We start from the raw sequence: 23,159 nt of genomic DNA, 5'->3' as shown, positions 1-23,159 counted from the left end.
CTCCAGACATCCCATCTAAGTGATTGCTATCCTACTGACACTCGCCTATTCCTTCTGAGCCATGCAATTACTTTGATATCACTGACTGTTAATCAAAACAAAATATTTCCTGCATAGTCTTTTTAATGCACAACCTTAAAAATAGGATCTTGGCAGACATTAAAAACATTTTTCAGAAATGCAAGTCAAGGAACTGAGGTTTTTTGAAAGCAAATTTGCTTATAATCTTCCAGAAGGAGATAAACCATATGGGAATCAAACTTGGAAATCTTAATCCAGGGCTGCTACTAGAGTTATTCACTTCCCCTGAGATCAGCTCCATGTAATCTATGCTTTCCTTACATCTATGCTTTTCCTCTCTTTCCTTCCTCTGCAGGTGAATTTTACTTTCTCCCTTTTAGAAAATGAAGATAGAAAGTGTCTGCTAACACTCTGTAGGATTGTAGGAGTCTGTTGAATTTTTTCTGGAAATAAATGGATCTCTATTTTAAGGTGGGGGGAGAGAGCAGATAGAAAGAAAGAAGCCTTCCATTTTCTCATTTTGGCCACATTCCAAGCAATGTGAAAAGTTTCCTTCACAGCTGGATCAAAACTGAAACCCCACAAACCTTGCATTCCAAAGGGAACTTTTTCCAGCTTTTATTGTCATATGACTTCTTCAAAGCATTTCTCTCTTTTCAGAAAAGCTACTGCTCCCAACAGAGGAAGAAGCAGCCATTGGTATCAGTGATAATAAAAGCTATTATCCAGCTTGATTTTATTTAGGGGAGGAAGCCAATTTTCCCGTTTGTTCATTGTGATGGGGATAGAAGGTCAATAATGTGGTTTATCAAGATCTCCAAGGCTCTCTGACAGAAAAGCAATCCAGGAACACCTGTGTTTGGTACAGAAGAATGAATTCTGCTGAGTTACATTGTCTGCATTCCCTCATGTAAGGAAAGATGCTCTCTTCTCTTGACATTGTTATCATTTCACTCACCAGTGCTTCTGCGGCAGGCACTCCTTTTCCCATTACAGACCACAGACTGTCTGTTCCCCTTAGTTCCAGATCCCAAAGTGTGCCAACTCTTATTATTCCAAATTTAGATTAAAACCCTTATTCTTTGCACAGAAGTTGTGAGGATTCTTTCATGATAGATGGAAAGTACCTTGAGTACAATTTTTTCGATAAAAGATAAGGTAACCTCCTACAGGGCTGAAAGCAAGTCAGATCTGCACTGCCCTGGTAGGGTTGGCATGCCTCACGTGTTCCTGCGACATCTCAAATCCAAATTCTTACCCTTGACCTCCTCCACGCACACCTTTGGAAGAGCTGGGTCACTTATGTGAGCTCTTACCAGCAACAGCAATGGAAAAGGAAGCTGGGTCTCTCCTTGAATACTTGGGAGTGAAGCCTGAAAGCTGCCAAGAAGCAGTAAAATACTGGACAAGTTAACTGGGGAACTGGGAAGAAAAAAAATTCTTCCTTTCCTGCAAGCTGAATATCTCTACACAGTGCATAAGCACACCTGGATGGGAGATGAGATCAAGAGGATGGATCTGATCTCTACAATAGACTTGGGCTCCTGGCCAAAACTACTAAAAGGAAAACAAAATAAATGTAGCTTTAAGCCTGACACTACATCCACCCGTTTTGTGCCCCTTTTTTCTGTCAGCTTCAACTGGAGAACACACTTTTGCTCATCTTTAATCTGCACAGCACTGGGTGCTTTTGTCAGCATAACCAGCTCCAAAAATGACTGCATTTCATTGTCAAGAGCAGGAATGATCATGGGTTTCTTCTATTTCAGAAAGAAGCTGTGGAAAAATTGGTGGGCTATAAGATGCTTTTGAATCTCTGAAAAGTTTGAAGAGTAACACTACTTTATTGTAAAAATTTCAGAGCCTTCAAAGCCTTTTCCAGTAACAGTAATGTAAGCAAAATACCAGATGGCCAAATCATTGTCCAATGCAGGCACCTTATTTAGTGGTGGCACGTGCTGAGAGATGCACATCACTGCTGGTTCATGTATCACAGTCAGTCAGGACTCATAGAAAAACAAGTGGAATTAAATCTTGAAAGAAAAGAGCACAAAAGCAAGTTTTCTAATTCATGCAAAAAGTCAGCAAGACCCAGGCACAGAAACCTCACAAACACATCATTCAGGTCAATAATAACAGGTTCCTCTGAGGTGCAAACTGTTCCTGTTATAGTTCTGACAGTGTGTAGCCCAACTGCCCAGAGCTCTGAGATTAGAGCAGAAATACAAGCAGCAACAATGCTCTTGAAGATGACAAATGCATCCTTCTCAGCTGAGAATTTAGACAGCTTGTAGCTTTTTTAAAGGTGGGAGGAAGCATAAAATGTTACAGCACCACACATCAATACTGTAAAAAAAGAGATGCAAAAGATGTGCAATTACAAATAATCATGTTCCTACACTGTCAGAGAAAGCATGGAAATAAACACAGTACAAGATAAACACATAAGGTTTTCAGTCTCCTGGGGAAAGAGGTAATGACTCCCAACAGAAAATAATAGCCAAATTAAGGTTGTAGATAACAGTACATTGTGATTTCTTTAGTATCTGTTTTAGTACTACATTAGAAAAGTACTTGATTAAAAGCCAAAAAAAAATTAAAACATTCTCAGTTACACAGATATGGCCAGGTCGTCATGCAGCTGCCATTTCTCAGATTTCACTAAGAAAGTTAACACCTTACAGGCCTTCTCTTTCACCACTTTCAAAAGCAGCATCTACAACGACAGGAAAAACACCAGCTAACTCTATGGTTAAGGGTTGGTACAGGATTTGGAAGATTAAGGCTATATTCCTAACCCAGTGACAGGCTGCTCATGACCCTGGTGAGATTACTACCAGGCAAGTCAGTGTAGGATGCTGCAGAGTTCCAGCCCCTTCTCTGCCTGAAGTCACATCAGCTGTGCTTCTCCCTAGGCTTCGTCTCTCTCCCTGGTCTGCAATGCACAAGGGACACAAGGACATTCAGTTTCTCCAGAACCCAGAGACTCTGCACTCACCCAAGGCTGCAGGTGATATCCAGCTCTGAAAGGGGGACGTGGGGCTGCATGATCAAGCCCAGCAGTAAAGAGCCTGCTCCAGGCATGCACACGCCTTCCCGTGGAGTTGTAATGCAAAATAAAGCCGTTTCTACAGGACAGACTAAAAGAGTTAAATATCCTACCACCTAGCCAAACCAAGTCCTCACTTAAACTGAGATCCACGTGCTCCCAAGGCAGGTGCCAGTCCTCCCTGGATTGTGTAGGGAAGGGTTCTCAGCCTCTCAGTGCTGTGGATCACGCTGCCTGACAAAACCTCTTTTAGTCATCAAGACCACCACATTTCCACTTACTACAGATATGCTGGGAGATTCAAAGTTGGAGGCACAGAGTCACTGTGGTAGCAGGAATTATACAAGTACCTCACAGAGAATTTGGGTAGATTAGCTCCTAATTTGGGACCATATTGTCCCCAAGGAGGCCTTGGTATTTTAAAATCATCAACTCAAGTTGGTGGCTGAATACCAAGAGAGATTGATGACAACAGCCACACATAAACTGACAACTTCTTTTCCCCTCTATCATAGCAAGTTCACTACCAAAGCAGTACTCATGACTATATTTCTACATAAATAAGAACTCCCACTGACATAAATATGAGTTTAGCATGAGCTAGACATACATAAATGTAATTACTACTAATAGACACATTTGGAGCTGTCAACAGTTATTTGAGTATTACACTAAGTAGCATGAAGAGACAGCCATAAACACTCCATATTAATTCAACTTGCAAGAAGAAGGTCAGGAGACAAAAAGCAAAGCAAAATGAAACCCAGAACTTGTCAGATGGAAAAGAACAAAACCAGTTGGAAAATAATTTTATTTTTCAGACTTCTACGAAAATTTACAAACAATGGTGTAAAAAAAAAACCTATAAAAAAGTTGACATTTCTCAAACTATAGCATCAAAGGAAGTTACAAAGCAAGAAGCATACAATGAAATTCTATTCATCAAATTAGTATTAGTTAAGTAGTTAAAAACATAATAAGTCAAGTCTAATAATAAATCTCTACAGCTTACTCAGAAATTGTAACAATCAATTCTGAGCTTAAATTATACTTACAATAGACAATTAATTCACCTCTGCAATCATCTACAGCACTGAAATCAACTGGGTCAAATTACATAGCAAAAGCACACCTTGGAAATCTGTAAAGGACGTCTTGAGCACAGCACAATTACGTACAACAGAAAGCAAATCACCCTGCATGCTTGCTTCTTAGTCCCCAATGTCTAATGTGAAATACAATATACAAGTAATAGAAGCAATATTTAGTAACTCTTTTCATGCTGGTTGTATTTTTCATGCAGAGTGACAGAAAGGCTTCCTTGCCCTATTTTCTGTTTGAGCCTTGGCACTTTCCCAGGTCTGTTCTCCCTGTTTTCATCATCATCCTTGTCATGAGAGGAGGAGGTGGTTCTTAACAAGTCAATCCCCATCAGGACCCCCACCAGGCCCTCCACATATGCACATCTTCACCCTGCAACCTCTCTCCAACTCTTCACATGCTGAACCCCAACATGCACACACAACATGCCCAAACCTAACCTCCATTTCCCTTTTGTGCCAAAGGGCACAAAACAAACAAAAGCCTATAGCCTTAATTACTGCTGCAGACTTTCCACTACACAGGTCACTTTAAATGGTAGGCATTTAAAAGCCATTAACACAATTTAATTAACAGCTTAACTCAAAATTGCAAAGGAACTCCATACACCGGCACATTAAAGCTTTTTGAACGTGAATTTGAATAAACATGAAGACCTGGTGTTTTCATCAATCCATAAATCAACTCTTCCTGGCCCTAACTTAAATATATTCTGTTCAAAGTACAAGGAGTAATAATTATTTTTTAGTTACAGTCTGTGAATTTGTGCTTTCACTGAACTCGTCAGGAGAAACAAAGACAGTGTCCATCAAATACTGCTAAAATAACTCATTTGTGACAGTTCAAGAGACTGCACAAAGGGTTATTTTTTCTTTCAAAAGTAAAAACAAACCCATGAATCATTCCATTTAATGAGACTTCTTTTGTGACTGCATATAAATGGGTTCTTAAAAAAAAAAAAGCAGATATGCATATCTCATGCTAAAACAAAAGTCAGTAAGAAGGTTGCACCAGTGTTTATCACTAAATTTGTTTAAGTATAGACAATTCTTGCCAACTTACTAGGGCAGCTAGAAACACCATTAAACCTGACAGCACTCTGTAATAAAGGATGTGGGTATTTATGTCACTGGGGTCAACAGGCAGTTGTAGTGACATAATTTAGCTTTTAATGATTTTGAAGATATCCAATGGAACACTCACTTTCAGCTTCCCATCTTCCACAGATAGCCAGAGTAAGATCTGACAAATTCACATCTAAACCAACAATTCAGATCATGCAGAAACATTTAGACCACATGAGCTAATTGTAGCTGAATTACCTCTTTCCTCCCTCTCTATAACAAAGCCACTTTTAAACCTTCTAATCCCAAAGCAGAGCCCTTCCAGAAATCAGTCTTGGCCATTTTTCCTAAATTCTCCCTGACCACAGGGAGCAGCCACAGGAGGCCAACAGCAGATGTTGGCAGTGCACCCCACTGCCTGCAGCCAGGCCTCCAGAACTGGGCTAGAGGGCTCGTGGTGCAGGTGGCTGGCAAGGATGGCCTTGGAAGATCACTGATCCTACTGACCACAGCCTTAGAAAACTTGTCCCACAAGTGCCTCCCTACTGCCAAGTGCTGCAGGCACATGGCACAGTAACATCCAAGGTGCTGTGATGGGGCTGTGCAAGTGGCCCAGGCAGACAGAGCTTTACAGTTTGCAAACACGTGAAGGCACTCAATGTAAATGCATGAAACACCTCATGAGAAGAAAACAAGCCCTCAAATTTATAACTTTTTAATTTTTTCTTTCATCACCTAAAAGGCATTCAAGCCCTTTTCATAGCAGTGGTTTATGTAATCTCATATTTAATTAAATGCACACACTTCAATGGCAGTGTTTAATTCTTCATGCAGAAGTCTCTCTTGCTGAATCCTTGCTTCACACATTCCCTAAATTAAGCACTCCCTCTAACCTTCCCAGCCTTTCACAAGCTCACTAATACAAGCAGCTCTACCTTCTTCAAGTTTAGCAAACACATTCACCAAAAAAAAAAATCTTCTCCAGCATGGATAAAATCAGATACATTTTCATACAATGTATAATTAATGTATAAAGCTTACTCCCCTAAAAAGACAAGAACTGGCAAATGTGTTTGGAAAGGCAAGTGAACCTCCACAGTTTAGGTATTAAGTCTTTATGTGACCAAAAATAAATTTTTCTGCAAATAAACTGTCCTGTTTGTAGACTGCTAGTGAAATTTTGTGTACCTGCTCTGAAGTACCTGTCATTGGCCAGTCACAGAACCAGACTGCCATGCTGATTTGACTATTTTGTGTTTCCCCAGTGAGAAATGGGTCTAACCTGGCTTCTTGTGCAAGGTATGTTCAAACTACAATGACAAAGAAAACAAAAACATCAATAAAATAAAAGTATGCACTCAGATCTCCTTAAGCGCAGCATATACTATTTAACCTCCTTTCCTTCTTTGTAAATACCCACAGCAAGACAGGTCAGTGTCTTTCATGCTTGCTTGCCATTACATGACAAATCAAGTGGCTGCAAAACTTTCCTCTTTCACTTTCATGTACCCAAAGCCAAAATTGCCCAATTTAAAAGTAATGGTTGTGGTCTATATTGTTCAGTGTTTCCTTGACTAGGCACAGATTTTGAGGAAATCACGTGCTAAGCCTCTCCATTTCAGCATAAACAACAGAAAAAGCTATTACCTGTTCAGAGTATAAAGGAAACAATATTACTTATGACCTACAACTTAGGTAACTTTAAATTAATCATGCTCTATTAACTAAGGTTTGTTAGCATCCGCTCAGTGTTAGGTATTTACCTTTAGTCCACCACAGATTGGACAAGATGAAAAAAGAGCCCTGGTCATCCCAAGGTGGGGGCTACATGTGTCACAGGGGTCAGCTGAAGCCCCACCAGGTGGTGACAGCTCACTACTTTTGGAGTCTGACACCTGTCCCTGTGGTTTTGTGTCTGACCACCTTGAAACAAAATCCACATATGTCTCATCACTTGAGTCCTTGCTGCTTTCTGTGAGTAAAGATGAAGGCCTCCCTCTGTGCTGGCTGTGCTCAGGTCCCCTCCGTGCTTCCAAGTGTGGTAGTAGCAGTCTTGGGTCACTGGCACCTTGAGCTGGCAGGGCCTGGTCCTTGGGTAGCGTGGAATCTGCACTCTTCAGTTGCACTTCTTTAGAAGCTGCCTGTAACACACTCCTGGGTATATCATAAACGTGTCTGAGAGAGCTGGGAACCTGATACTCTGATCCCACACCTCTCTGGGACTCACTGTGAGGGCAAGTACATAGACTCTGATCTGAAGGAAAGTTCAATGGCAAGCTTAGCAGTGATCCAAACTCATCACCATGGCAAATGTCTAAGCTCCCAGCATAGGAAGAGAAGCTCCCAGAGTAGGAAGAGTGACTGCCAGTAGCTATTCCACTGTCAGAAGAGCTCTGACGACCTATTTCCTGCAGCTGTCTGGATCGGAGGGGCTTTGGAGGGGGTTTAGTGATGCCACGTGCCCCTTCTGGAAGGTTCTTCTCTTCTCCCAGGTGAATGCCCTTTGCAGCTGCCAGCCCATGGCTCTCCTGAGAGGTGCTGGCCGAAGACTGCTCAGGCCACACTGTCAGCCTGCTCCCAACGCTGACATCCGAGTGGCTGGTATCCGAAGATGAGCTTGAAATACTCCTATCATCTCCTAGAAAAGAAGGAAGCACACCAACCTACGTTTAAAACACAATCAACAGACTCAAGCATGGCAAGTATGTACAAACAGGAAGGGCCCTGAGATTCCATCTGCTTTTTGTAAGTGGAACTGCCGTCAGAAAGCCAGAATTCCTACAATAACTCACAGCCCCACGGGAAAAACAAAATGCAATGGTATGTCACCTTGCCATAACCCTACCATGCTGTGGAACATAATGCATTCAAGGCTAAATTTTTAAAGTTTATGCACCAAGCTCTCCCCTTTTCAAACATATTTTGCTTTCTTACAGTTAATTGGGTTGCTGTACCAAAATAGTCATACATCACTGTACAAATAAAAATAATGCTGTTATAAAAATGTTTACATATCTATATACAAAAATATCTTCTGCAATTCATTTATGTCTATATTGCAAGACAGTTTTCTTCAATGATAGTTGCAAGAAAGGCATTTTAACAGGTAATTACTGCCATCAAAAACAGAATACGAGTGAAAAAAAATAAACATTGGCATGAAAGGGCACAAGGACAAAACACAAACATCACACAAACAAACAAATACAAAACCAAACAAATACAAAAGAAATACAAAACTTTCTTGTAGCACAAAGGCAGAAACTGTGCATGAAATTGGGCCATGATTTCTGACCAGAAGGACTGAATAAAAAAATAAAAAACAGGCATGCTTATCTATCAAGTCTCATTGTTTTTCCATCCATTCAGTTAAGTCTGGCAGTTATGTGCTAATTAAGAAAAACCTCAGGAAGTCTCATTAGAATTTAGTCACATTACCCAGCAGTGTCTAGGCCAAAGCAGACATGGACATGTATATAAGCACATAACGAAGTTCCTGAGGATCTCCACAGGGACAATTTTTAGGCTTGTGCTAAACACCAATTCTACTTTGACACACTAACAACTCCAGAAAAGGCATGTACAGATAGCAGAGGAAAGTACAGGAGTCCTATGTGCGACTGCAAAAATCTGCTGTAAGCCTGACCTGTGACCCATACAAGTGAGTCCATCTCAAAGGCTGCACTGAGTAAGGTACTTAAGCAGATATCAGATTTGATGAAGACAGTTCTTTTTTAAGTTTTAAATGCAAAAATTCAGTAGGACTCAGCATCCTAAATGGTCTTCCTGGGTCAATAGTGTTTGACTCAAAACTAAGTCTGCTGAGTTGAAAACCTCCAGTCGACATCAAAGGACTTCAGACAATGCTGGTATTTGTTCTGTGTCTTGAGAACTGCCTCACAAGACACAGAACAAATAAATGTCTTGACCATTTCTCTAGTATTTTAAAGCCTGGGCAGGAAGGAACATAGCATAATATTTTTATTTAATTAAAGGTATTTCTTACCTCCACTACCTTGGCGACTTGTATGAGACAGCAAGCTCAAGCGCTTTTCTAATTGCAAAGCTTCATGAGCCAATCTTTCTTCTGAATAGGCTGGGTTTGTACTTGGATCTTTAAAAAGAAACAGAAAATAAATAAATAAAGGAGGTAATGTGGAAAATAAATAAAAAAATAAAGAAGGAGAAAATTACATTCTTACGCTTGAATTGGAAATTCAATTTGCTGAGAAAAATGTATGGGACAATCTGATTTCAGGCACATCCTGGGCATGTGCTACACAGTAACTTAAAATTAAAAGTGTCAAAGATTTTCAGAGATTATACCCAATGTCTATAACAGTTACCACAAGGAACAGAACACTGAAGAGCACAGCACCAAAGTCAATAGCTACAGAAAAATTTAGCATCCAGCAAGTCTAGAGGACTTGAAAACTAATTTGACCCACATAAAATCTGTCCTGAATTCACTGGATTCACTGGGAATTTTAACATTCAGAAAGACCAAATTTTTTTATCCTAGAAATTTACAAATCTACATCATAAAGTCAGAATCAGAGGGATTAAACGACATCTTCCAATCCAAATCATCCAAAAAACTTTGCTTTCAAGTTGGATGTTCAGATGGTCATTAAGTTCAGACATCAGAGATAAAATAAGCAGCCTGGTGGCTCTCTGTCTTCATGCTGAATACAAGACATGTTAGGATGATATAACTTCTACAATGTACTGTTAGGGATTTTCCCCATACATTTTAGTGAGCTTGCCATTCCAGGTGAGATTATTTCACTGAAGGCAGTTCATTATATTCCAAAAAAAGCAGAAAGACCAAAAGTTAAACAGAATGTGGAAGTCTCATCAGTAAAACAGGCCAGTTTCCTCTAAATCATTTTATTTCCAGCAGGCATAACAATAAAACCAGATGCTGGAAGTAATCATAACCATTACCCCAAGAGAAACCTTACAGATTCCTTCAAATAGCAATGATGAGTGTGTCAGGTTCAGCAGTTGCAAAGGATATGGTCTGCTAACTTGTTCATCATCAGAAACTTCAGTAATTCTTATTAATACACAGGGAAAGTAATTAATGACAGCGAAAACAGATTAGCTTCCTCACAACTGCTGTTCTTGTATATCTGATCAAATGGGCAGTAGAAGCACACCACAAAAACACTGAATCATTTAATAAGAGAGGGAAAAGGGATAAGAAAGGCTATACATTGTTGTGACTGAGAGACAAAAACCAGTTGTAAAGACAAAAGAAAAGTTTCATTTTCACCCCAGGTCTTTTAGTTTTAAAATACTTGGTTTTGATATTGTCAACACAGCAATCAAAGCAAGCTCATAATCAGGGGAAGGAGCATTGCAAGCTCAGCTAAAGCTCCATGGGAGCACCCTACATTATCAACTGCCCCAAGAAACAAACTGCCACATCCCTCCTCCCTAATCAAATTCCCTTTCTGACCTGTCCTAGTAGGAACAGAAATGACAATGCTGAACTTTATCTAACTTTTCTTTCCCATGTCAAGGAGGTTTCCATCTTTTGCAGACTGCCATCTGGGTAAGATGAGCAGAAAAGCCAAGATATACACAATCCATCTGTAACAACACACATTGGAACCCAAGGGTGTTCTAACAGGGACAAGGCAACAATGCCCATGACAAACAGGGTCTGTGACCCCTGTGTGTCCCAGCTCAGACAGAAAATAGGACTGTTTGATGTGGATTATTTTGCTAGATGTCCATTCCTATTTACACTGCAAGGTAGTTCACATTAGACATTGACTAGTTCAAACCTTTGCAACTGCTTTCTCAAATGAAACCCCCAGTGCTTCCATATGGACCTCTGCCAAAGGAAAACTCAACATTTGGCCACCAGCACCTATGGTGCAACCCAGACAGGTCCATGCAAAGATCTGCTCAGTAGCATACAGTGTTACAAGCTGCTGCCTATTTTTAATGTCCTCTCCTCCAGTTACTTTGCTGCATCTAGTTAAATGCCTTATGTCCAAAAAAGGTCCAAGATATTCTACAAACACTTTGAGTACAAAGTTGTCATAACAGATCAGCAAACTGGTCAAAGATGCAAACAGACACTAACCCTTCCCACACCAAAGAATTCTCAATAGGTAAGGTCCTTTCACTTTCCTCAGAATATGACTACTTGACAAATACAGATTTTCAAAACATAACTAGGGCACCTACACAACAACTAGGTTTCTTAAGTAAATGATGTCCCTCTTACAGACAGCAAAAGATACAATTTTAAAAAAAATGGTCAAACAACTGATCTTATAAAATTGGCTTATAATAAAATACAAGATGAGGTAGGAGGGAAGTCCAAGTCATAAAGTTTGCACTTCACATGTTCAATTGCTTCCAGAAGCCAAATTCCCTATCAGCTGCACAGCCACAAAACACACCAGGTTTCACCCAACAACATGGAAGCTCTAGGCATACTGTCTGTCCAATAGAACTGGTAATTTTTTTGTTAAACTTCCCCTTAAAGATTGCCTATGGATAAAACATTTGTATAAAATTGTGTTCATAGTTACGTGCTGCTTCCATTACCCAGTGGAAGATTAAGCAGAAGAACCTTCCTCAGCAAATTCTAGGAAATACCAAGAGAAATAACTTCAAAACCTGACAAACACACACAGTCTAAGTTTTTTACCTATCAGTCTTACCTAAGTTTTAGTTTTCATCTTTAATCTTCTCTGCTAATAAGCCAGACTTCTATGGAAAACACACACAAATTAATCCCCAGAAGTAACAGATTCTTGTACCAGTATTTTTGGTTACAGATGACCAAGCTCTAATCAGGACATTTTCCAACAGGATCTGACTATGGACTGAAGTCACTGGCAGCCACCTTTTAGGGACCAGTCCTCACTGGAGTGCATAACCTATGACTCCCATGAGTGCTGTTGTGATAACCCTTTTTTTAATACATTTTTTAGGCCATAATGCTACAAGTTGGACTTATTGGCATCATCCTCTACCTTTTGCATGCCCCAATACAAAACCTCTAAATAACTGGGTGGCAATTTACCATGTTAGTAACTCAGGGGGACAGAAGCAGCATGACCGGTACTGAGACAGCTGTCCAAGGAAGTCCAACAGCTTCTGCCCACACAACATCCGAGAGCAGCTCCAAGAACAATTAGCACCTTCCTTTCACAAACTGTTAACAAATGGATCCTGTCCTGTGATTCATTCAGGTCCTTCAATTAATACTTTTCTTATCATTTTCCAATCAAACATGGATCCCATGCTATGAAGAAAATCATCTTTTGTGTGAGGCAGTCATCGAAATCTTAAACACTGCTTTGGGGCAAAGGGGAAGGATTACATCAAATTTAGCTGGACTAAAAATGCCTCTGCTGGAGATTTTATTTTTACATTACGTTGGTGGGTATTCATTAAAGCCACATCAGCTGCTCATCGTGGGAGATTTAGAATATTTTGGTAACATACGAATAAAGTGTCATAGTAATTCAAAGCTCCAGCATTGTTCAATAAGCACCTGTCAGGGAAAAATGTATTGTATCCAGTTTAGTCAGCAGCTACCTAATTGATTATGTGCACCTTTAAAATGCAACACTGGTTAATTACTTTGTTAAACAAAATTAAATAAGATAGGCTGAAAATCTCTTTTCTTTCTTCCAGTGTAACTGTAGGCACATTTATAAATCAGGCCTGGACCCTCACCAGGTTGCTAACATCTCCACACCTAGTAAGATGTCTGGAGGAATGAAAAGATGTCCTAAAAGTCTGAAGAGGATCTATTTGGTAAAAATACTGCAGAAGGCAGCCACAGAGCTGTCTTGCAATGGCCAAAGGAGTATTGAGTTTCAACAAAAAGAAAGAGCATCAGATGGATCCTCAGCAAGCAGCAACTGTATGCTCTCCAGTCAGTCACAAAGCAGCCTGAAGAAGCTTCCAGATTAAAAGAGAGCATCCAGACTATCAACATTACACCTGGGCTCTTTCCAGACTGCAGGATTAGACTGTCACATAATCAGAAAGAGAGAGTACTGGTCTGCCCACTGATCAAAGATATCCCTGATGGGCTCTTGGGCCTTTGCTGTGCTCAGGTTTGGAATTCAACTGATGAATCTTGCTAGTGAAAAAAAGGAGCTCAACACACACCTGATAAACATCTCTCAAATAATAAACACGCAATTCAGTATAGATTACAAATCTTGCAATCAGAGATTCATTACTAAGTCCATATCTAGACTTCTGTCAAGACAGAATGTAAATTCTCTGGACTGTTTTCTAAATATCTCTTCAAGGGGAAAAAAAAAAAAAAAAGAGATCATGCTAGTAGCCAGTTACAACACTTCTCTTCCAACTAACAGCTGGGGAAAGCAAGCCACCCATAGCCACCACTCAAGTCCTGAATTTAAAATATTACACTTCCTAAAAATATCTACAGATACCTATACCTACATGACCTTCACATTCCTATTTTCTATGTCTCTGAGGGGTTTTATGAGACTTGATCACACAGCTTTTAACAAATCAAAACCTCCAATTTGCTAATGGATATCAATAGGACTACTGAGGTACAATTTTGAAAAGTTAATGGACTCCCAAAATAAGTACGACAAGTAACAAACCATAAAACATCCAATTTTCTTTTCCTTTTCCAATTTATTTTGGGTGTACACATAATAGAATTTTTTTTTTTTTATTGCAAGAATAGTAATTTAATTCATTTCCAAAACATCATGGAATAATTCATTTTGGAGGGGATCTCAGGAGTTCTCTAGTCTGACTGGCTGCTCAAAGCTGGTCTGCTGAGAGATTAGACCAGATTGTGGAACCTTGCAAGGGCAAGTCAAGTTTATGAGTTCCACTGCACTGGATTTTCATTGCATATTTTATAGATGACATCATAAAATACGTACAGCAGTCATATATCCATGTGATAAGAACACCATGCTTTTAAGGAAATAAGGTATAGTTTTTAAAACTGCAATCCTGAAAAGAAGATGTGAATATTGTCCTTGAGCAAACACCCCTTGCACACCCAGTTTCCAATTTCATTTGGATACTGGCTATTTTACATTTGTTTAAGAATCTCTATAGCAATTAAGAAAACTGGTCATTTTTCAGTCCTCTTCAAACCATTCTCTACCATCTCCTATTAATGATAACACTCCTAATCATGATAACACATAAATATTTCAGCACCCCTTTTATTGTTGAGCTGCTCATACATGAAGCAACTGGCTTCATGAATTCATCTTTCCTACAAAGACAAGGACAGACTACATTGATTGCATAACAGCTATAGATTATATTTGTACTGTGGGAGTTGGTGTCCAACACTGTCACTGTGACTGTTTTTACCATATTACATTCCTTCTCTGTACATCTGCCCTTTGTGTGTTTTCCTTGCTTGAAAATACCACAGTGCTTCAAGCATAGCTCATGTTTAAGTTGGAAAGGCACAGGCAAAGGCAAGATGCCAAATTCAAGTAGCAAACTGTGAAGAGAAGGTTTCTCTAAAAGCTTTTAAATTGCACAGAAGCAGAATATTGCATACATAAAGTACAGTTGAAGCTGTGTAGCATTCTGCACTGCAGTAAATATGAATTAAATAGACAAGAGGTTTCTTGGTAGAATCCCCAATCTGGAAGTTTTGATCTAGTTGCCTGAAGTGTACAGATAATTAATCTGTTTACAAGCTGATGTTTTCAAAGGTTGAGTGAATTTCAATACCTGACACATGGTGTGTAGCTGGTAGACTCGACCTTTTCAAGCAATACAGTACATTCTGTGTAACAACACACTCGATAAGGAAAATTAGTTTATGGATGAATCACCAGAACTGTACATCAGTGTGTGCCTTAAACAGATCTGTACAAGCTTCTGCATGGGATAATAAATAAAGAATATTTTTTTTTTCCCAAGGAATGTGTACATAGGGAGAAACAACAAACTGGAAGAGAAAAGGGTAAAATACACAGGAATGAAAATTAGAGGGCTCAAGGTAGCTTAGATAAATAAAGGCAAAGGAGTCTGCAAGTACACGAGCACAACTCTTGACAAAACACTTCTCCTGTCCAGGGAAATGAGATGGAATCAAGTGGATGAGATTTTAATTGTAAATACATCAAGCACAGAGGAGAAATGGAAAAACCTCAGGGAAAAGATCTTCTCTTACAAAAAACACCAAATACTCCCCAGGACATTCCATATCCACTTCATGCACCTCAGTGAGGTCAGAGTTCCTGAAGGAGGGAAGAGATTGTGGTATGTGGCACAACAACCCACAAACACCAGAAGAGATAACTAACATATGAAAGCAGATTTACTCCTACATGCTTCTCAAAAATGAACCTTCAAAACCTGTGCTAAAATTAAAATTCAAAATAATAATTAAAAAAAAAGACAGCAGAATAATTGTTTGTATGCTTATTTTTTCCAGATAGAAATTTTTGTTTGACAAGACTCAGGGGTTGTATACATATATTTACATACACACATAGTTTTAGATATGCAGAAAAATGTGTTCAATAGCAAAGCTTTAAGCATAAACACTGACTTTTGTGTTTCTGTTGTTGGGTTTTTTTCTGTTTGCTTCTTTATTTAAACACTCCAGTTAATTGAAAGCAAACATGTATCATCACACAAGAATGACTTTTGCCTACTATTCTGCTTGATTATTTAACTTACTTCTGCCTTACAATCAGGAGAGAGACAACATGAACTTGTGTTTACTGCATTTACTAATTTTTAACTAATAGCTACTTTTTCATAATTTATTTTCACAAGCTTCTCATCATCTAAAGATCTAATAAGCTAAAGATCTAATCTTTTCCATCACATTTCCTTCCTGCAATTATCTTAACCTTATAACAGCAATAAAACCCTGTTGAACACTTATTAACTGCCTAACATTTACACAAATTGTAAGTATTGCACAAATCCCAGCTCATCATTCACCATTTCTGCAACTTATTCCTACTGTATGCCACCACCAAATCACAGCCAATTTTCTGCAATCTCATTTCTACACTTTTGTCCTGTTTGACAGTCATTCTGACTCAATACTTTACTTCATCTGCTGAAATCAAAAGGAAATAGGCTTTATTATGATGCCACCTTTGAACATTGCAGTACATGCAGCACTTACCACAAAATAGGAAAAGGAATTTAATCCTCAGACATCAGGAAAAAAACTTAAGTTGGAAAACTTAAATGTGATGTGGAGGCTTGACAAGGTTTTCTAAGGCTGACAAGACTTAGAACTTAGTTTTGGATAAACTCAAAATGCTCCAGAAGTTAGTTTTCCATTAAACTATCAAAATAGCAATGCAGACCTGGATCCAAGTTAAATGTGTAAGTTTAAAAAATCTAGGATTCCTTGCAATTCAAATTGCCATCTTTCAGTACTGTTAAATAAGAGAAGGCTGGAGTTAGCAATATAACCAGAAACATAAATGAACCAGAGCAGCAGGGGGAAACTGGGTACATCCAGCTTATAAATCTGTACGGTGACATTTCAGAATGAAAACCACTTTGCACTCTGCACACCCTCAGTGTCTGAGAGCTGCTCTCACACCAGCAGCAGTGGGTGTGAGACATGACAAGCTCCTGCTTCACTGGGTTACTCTGTACTTCCTGTATTAACCTGGGAGCACTGGACGCAGACCAAAGGGGCCTTTGGTCGGGGAGATGCCGCGGACGATGCAGTCGAACAGAAAGCTGATCTGCTCCCCTTCAGCACAAGACAGGAAAAAAACACCAGCCCCTGCAAGAAAGCACAACATAAATATGTAGGATTTTCACCTGGAAACACCAGAAATAAATTTAGCTGAAGCTATTTATAATACAGCAATTAAAAGAGATTTAAGTGCAAGCCATGAAAAGAAGTCAACAAGATATTTTCCTGGGAAAAGAAATAAAAAATTCAGGTCAGCACAAACACACGATACCTCAAACATACATATAAATTCAATAGCTGTCTAATAATTTATGCTAATTTTATGACATTCAGGCAGTTAAAGTAGTGTTCTAGAATCATAGAATGGCTTGGGTTGGAAGGGACCTTAAGGATCATTTAGTTCCAATCCCCCCTCAATGTCAAAACAGACACCTTATTCTCAACAGCTGTCTAGGTCTTTTGTTCTTATTTACCCCTAAAATTTTGTAGCTCAGACTTAACTGTGCAGGAAGCGTCAGGAATACTTAAAGTGTCTTCAAAATAATGAACCAAGTTAATTCTACTTTTAACCACTTTTAAGCAAGAGGAGCTTTTTATATGCCAACAAATTAGAATTTGGTTATATTGCTGGATTATAGTATAAATTTTCCTAGACTAAGTCCTATGTGTCTATTATTAACAGAACGTAACACAACTCCACAGGTTGTCATCAGATCTTTACCCTTTGCTCTATTCTGATATTTGCTTTCCATTCATTAAGAATAGCCCCAAGCAAAATTAGAATGAGATTCACTAAATAAACAAACAAGTTATGAGCTCCAAGACACATGACATATGAACAACACAAAAGACTAGAAGGGCTCCACAGAACATTTTACAAATTGTTAGTCCAAATATAAATCTCATCAGGGAAAAAAAAAATTATTATCTTAAAACATCAGACAAAACACCATCCCAGTAACCAGCAATTTCAGGGAAATAAAACTTCAATACCAGACAAAAAGGGAAATTAAGTTAGTATATAGACCTTGAAGAAGTGCTGCCACTTCACCACAGCCAAGCATACTAGAAAACTCCAATATCACATCTTAGACCTGCAGCAGGGTTTTGCACATTACCTTCCTTGTGACTCAGGCCCTAATCTGGACATAATTGACTTCTGCATGTCTCTAGCCAATTCCAACTTGCATCAGTATTTTTTCCAATTTTACTCAAAGAAGCAGAACTGATCTTGACTAGAATGGCTTCATCCCCATCACTTTCCAAACATACGCCCCGTCATATCCAACAGGATACTCACATTTCACTTAAGAAATTGATACACTTTTGACAGCTTGACAAAGGGCTGTGGGATTCAAACAAAAAGGGTAATGGAGAGTGGACCACAAACCACAATACCTATTTGAGTGAATTAGGTATAACCAGCAAGCAGTAAACTAATCTCTCTAGGAAAAACATATCCTGGTCCACACTCTTCTGTCATTCTCAATTTATGCCACATTTAGGTCTCTCCCAGTTCTGCTTAAATCTATTCAAGACAACATGGTTAGAGGCATCTTAATAACTTGATTTGTTTCTCCATCACATTTGCATCTCTTCAGATCTTACCTACCAAGAATTCTGCAGCCAAAGAAACATGAACACACCCTGGTTTCTTGATCAGAGGCCATCTAGGAGACTACAACACTAATCACACAGCCTGACAGATATGAAGGTTTCTGCTGGCGACTCGCTTGCAGTCTTGCCCCACCTCCACTCCACAGGAGATGCCAAAGTCAGAGTACATTGGATTAGGATTAAAAAATCCTGAGTGCAATGCATTCAGGAATTATCTGAAATTCAGCTTTTTCTTTGAGCTGACTTCTCCTCCCTGAACAGAGTACAGAGAATCTACAGGAACAGGACCTTTTCATTCTATGCAGCAAAAGCAAGCAGGATATAGACACAACATAGCAGAGGACATTCAGGTCTCAAGCACAGTGATACACTATGTGGCTTGATAATTCAGCAGAATCCTACATCTCCCTGTTGCCACTCAGGGCAAAAAAAAAAGATTCCTCAAATATTTCTGTACATAAGGACTACATCTGGACCACTTCATTCTTTTATCACCTTTGTCAAGAGTTACTTAAACTCCTAAGAGGCTCTTCAAGCCTTTGACTTTAATGGAAACAAAGAAAGTAAATGTGTACATGTGAGCTGGCTGCTTAACTCAAAGGATTTTTTCCGCAAAAAACTATCAGCCATTTGGAAATCCCAAAACCAAATGTGATGACCTTTATATAACCAGTGCAAAGAGTGTATGTCCATGTGCATGCAGATACAAATCCAACAGAAAAAGGCAATCTCTTTGTAGATTCTATTATTCGTATGAGCACCTTAATTGCTGACTGACTCTCACAGGAAACATTTTCTTTCTAGTTTTGGTAGGTAGAACTAGACTGCAAGGGAAGGAAGTCTGAGGGTTCTTGCAAAAAACATCAAGCGAGATGAATGAGTAGGTAGGGCTTAACTAAAGCATACATAAAAGCAAGTGATTACATTTCTTTTCTCCTTTCTTGAGAAAATTGAGAAATTCACTACTGGAAATTACAAATCTCAGTCATGTGTTGGAACTGGTTTGGTGCACAGGCATTTAGAAGCCAAGGAATGTGTGGTATGCACAGTGTAATACCATGCAGCTGTTCACCAGACTGAAGGGCTCACTCAGCTCTCTCCATGGGCTATGAGACTTGGTGAAAAGCAGCCTCCAACCACTTGCACAAGACTGAAACACTCAGCCAGTCCTCTGTGGCAGCCAGCAGTAAAGCATTGTACAGTCCCTCAAACATGCAGGACACTTCCAAACACTACTTAATCTTGCCAATGTTGATTTTAACCCATCATATTAAAAAAGCAAACCCATGGGCAAAAGCACTTTAAAAATGGTCAATAGCTAAAAATTACTTCAATCCCTGTAGTGTGTGTGAAAGTAGGAAGGAAGACTCAGTTCTTTCCCATTAATCACTACTTCTAACAGGTGTCAGACAATACTAGAGCCTGAAGCCTTTTAGCTGCACGACAGGCAGGAACCACAGCAGCTCATTCCATGGCAATCAGCATGTACATCCCAACCCTGGCCTTGAGCAGACCCCTTAAGAGGGGACCTCACACCGCTCTTCTCTGCGGGGAAAATGACAGAGTATTCCTGTTATTGCCAAGATATGGGCATGACAACTAAAAATAGATAAATAGAGATAATGTTGGTTGCCTGCAGTAGGCCTAAGTAGGAGACAGCACAGAATATCTGCATATAAACAGAAGTTTTAATCTATGCAACCCAGGATTTTTCCAAAAATTCCAGATCTTGCCACAGTTTAACCACCCCTATTACTTCCAAACTTCAAATAAATTCAGAAGAGGAAACAAGAAAGGAAAGAAGGAAGGAAGTACCAAATTTTATCAAAACACCAAAACAATCACAGAAATATTCCTGCTTATCCTGCAATTAGCATTTGTTCTTTCAAAGGGCACTAAGGGTCCCACAAGTTCCTTTCCTCAAGGAGATGCTGTCAGAAAATATGAGGCAGCTTTAAACCTGGCTCTGGCAGCTAATCCTGAAGCACTTGAACATTGGAGAGCCTGAATTCTCATGGTGTTAATGTGCCCTTTTATTACCCTACTTGATTTTTTTCACACTGACCTCCAAGTGAAGATTCTCCTGGCAACTGGTCATTTTAACTGGTGCCCGCTAATTCAGCTGGGAACTTGGGAAAGTGAGAGGCTCCTTTTTTCCAGCCTGTTCCTCCATGTAAACCTCTCAACTGACTGCTAGGCCAAGACACCAGCTTTTTTGCAAACGGTGTGTGACTAAGCTTCAGCTACAGAGAGAACAAAGTTTTGGCCCAGAAAATAAGTTATTTGCAGCTTTCAGAAGCAGAAAAAAAAAATTTAATCTATAGCAGCACAATTGTGATTTTAAGAGCAAGAGGAGTTCAGAAGGTAAATGCTCTTCTTCCTATTTATGAATAAACTTGTGAATAAACTTCTGAATAAACTTCTTCCTATTTATGAATAAACCATCTTGAAAATGCACCTAGATTTAATGCTTGAAATCCCAGCATTATCTCAGATGGTTTCCCTCTTCCTGGATTGAGTACCAAAACCTTTGAAGTTGAATTAAACCTGTACTATGCAACAGAACATAATGAAGTGTTTTATCTTTATAAAAATTTTTGTGAGGAACAAGAAACAAAGCTAAAACAAATTCGTATCCTTTTAGACCTCAGTTCTACCACAGACATATCCAAAAAAGCTCTGTTTCAGTTTGAGGCTTCATGTCTTTTATTATGGAGTGGCAATCAAACCACAAGATTATTCGTTCCTTTTAATTAGGTATCTATTACAGTGCTATTTAAACCTTAAATTCACTAATCCTCTGCATTCCAAGCTCCACAGGATGAATGTGAGCAAAGATACGGTTTAACCTGTAGGAAAGTAACATTAATAATAGAGTCTGCATAATATTATATTACACTTACATGACAGGGTAATGGAGAGTGCTTTGTTTAGGAATTAAAACTTCTGTAATAACATATAAATTTTTTTTCTTGAACACTACTTGTTTGCTTCAAGAATTCCAGAGGACTGAGGTAAAAGATATCTGAACAAAGATAGTCTCTCTTTACCAACACACTTCTGTCTAGAATAACCAGAGTTATATTTTTCTTTAGGTTCTATTTTCAAAAAGCCTTTTCTTATAGTGGCAATATTAAATCAAGTGTTTAGACTAAACACATATTTAAATGTTGTTATGCCTGCGGATACATTTGACTGCTTAGTTAGGGGCAACAACTCCTTTAACAAGATCAGCTTGAACTTGTAAAGAGTTTCCAACTGTGGCAGGCTATTTTGTACCAAATTGACTATGATTGACTATGCTGTTCTTCTCTCTGAATGCACACATGCAGGGGAAAGACAAATAACCTTTCATGGCAACTGAAAGGTCTCAGCTATCAACACACACATTTTTTAAGAATGATCCACAGGTAGTGGGACCTTTTACAAAGCACTTTTCTAATTCTGTTCACTTGTAACCTTAAAAAAATAATAATTTCATATTTTTAAAAGCATGTACATAGGAGAGCTATTGATGACCTCCTGTTTCTCACCAGAAACTAGCGTAAGTTTATGGGAGGAAAAAATAGAAAAACCACCACAAATAATTCAGGTTCCATCACCTACAGTTCCTCATTTCACAGAATCACTGAGGCTGGAAAAGATCCTGACATAATCAAGTCCAACCTTTGACTAGACACCACCATGTCAACTAAGTGCCATGTCCAGTCATTTCTTAAACACCTTCAGGGATGCTGATTTCACCACCTCTCCAGGCATCTCATTTCAATGCTTGACAACTCTTCCTGTGTAGAAATTCCTCTCAAAGCCCAACCTAAACCTCCTCTGGCACAGCCTGGGGCCACTTCCTCTCATCATGTCCCTTGTTGCCTGGGAGTAGAGACCAATCCCCACCTGGCCACACCCTCCATCAGGTCAGAAAGAGGTCAGGAATTTGGGTTTCCACTCCATAGAAGTAGAGCAACCAGAATTTACATGCAGAGCAACAGTATGCAAGTCCCAGGAAGAATATATTTGGAATTGGATCAACTCTGAAATCTAATTTTTCAGTTTGTTTATTGAAAAAAGTATGCAAGTCAAACAACTTCAGATCCAAACTGGCAATCTGCACATGCATCTGTGCTCGCAGGCCATCAAATCAGCATGGCTTCAAATTCTGCTTATGAAATTAAAACCTTATTAATAAAAACCTAATTATATGTTCTTATACTTGTGCATTTATTAACTATCCTTTTCAGATCTTGCACACATTTTATCTGAAGTGAAAATTTCAGAAGTTCTAAACCGGCCACGGGAACAAGAGATTTATCTCCATATAATGGTGTATCTTAGCCACTAGGCTATGGAAACTAGCCTCAGCTTGCTTGCTTTCATTTTGATGCCAAAAATCACATGGTTCCACCCCACAGTTACAAAGCTGCTAATAGGGAAGGGACCAGAAAGTTGTTCTAACTTTAAGGAGTAAAAAATCCTCTATGGGATTTAGAAATTAGCATTTACAAAATGAGAACATTGATGATGCCTGTAACCTCAAAGTTCCACATCACTTTCCCCTCAACAAACAATTTAATGATCTGAACATTAAGCCATTTTACCTTATCTCTTCCATAACGCAAGCCATAAAATT

General features: G+C 39.1%; 1 protein-coding gene across 7 annotated transcripts in view; it reads right to left on the bottom strand.

The window, feature by feature from the left end:
* DOK7 (docking protein 7) overlaps positions 1–23,159 on the bottom strand; it is a 65,321-nt gene that overhangs the window by 35,091 nt on the left and 7,071 nt on the right. For all 7 annotated transcript variants that reach the window (XR_005955472.1, XR_005955471.1, XM_041471633.1 and 4 more), the window contains 3 exons: positions 16,883–17,002; positions 9,242–9,349; positions 6,999–7,873 (listed from right to left, as the gene is read on the bottom strand). Coding sequence is in view for 5 of the 7 variants with exons in the window: in XM_041471633.1 (XP_041327567.1) it covers positions 6,999–7,873; positions 9,242–9,349; positions 16,883–17,002 (1,103 nt within the window). In the remaining 2 variants the exon portion in view is untranslated. The remainder of the gene's footprint in view (positions 1–6,998; positions 7,874–9,241; positions 9,350–16,882; positions 17,003–23,159) is intronic.

Source organism: Pyrgilauda ruficollis, unplaced genomic scaffold (assembly GCF_017590135.1).
Source record: "Pyrgilauda ruficollis isolate IOZ18807 unplaced genomic scaffold, ASM1759013v1 scaffold1, whole genome shotgun sequence".
Taxonomy (NCBI): domain Eukaryota; kingdom Metazoa; phylum Chordata; class Aves; order Passeriformes; family Passeridae; genus Pyrgilauda; species Pyrgilauda ruficollis.
The sequence above is the reverse complement of the archived record's forward strand: the minus strand, read 5'-3'. Positions and strand labels throughout refer to the sequence as shown.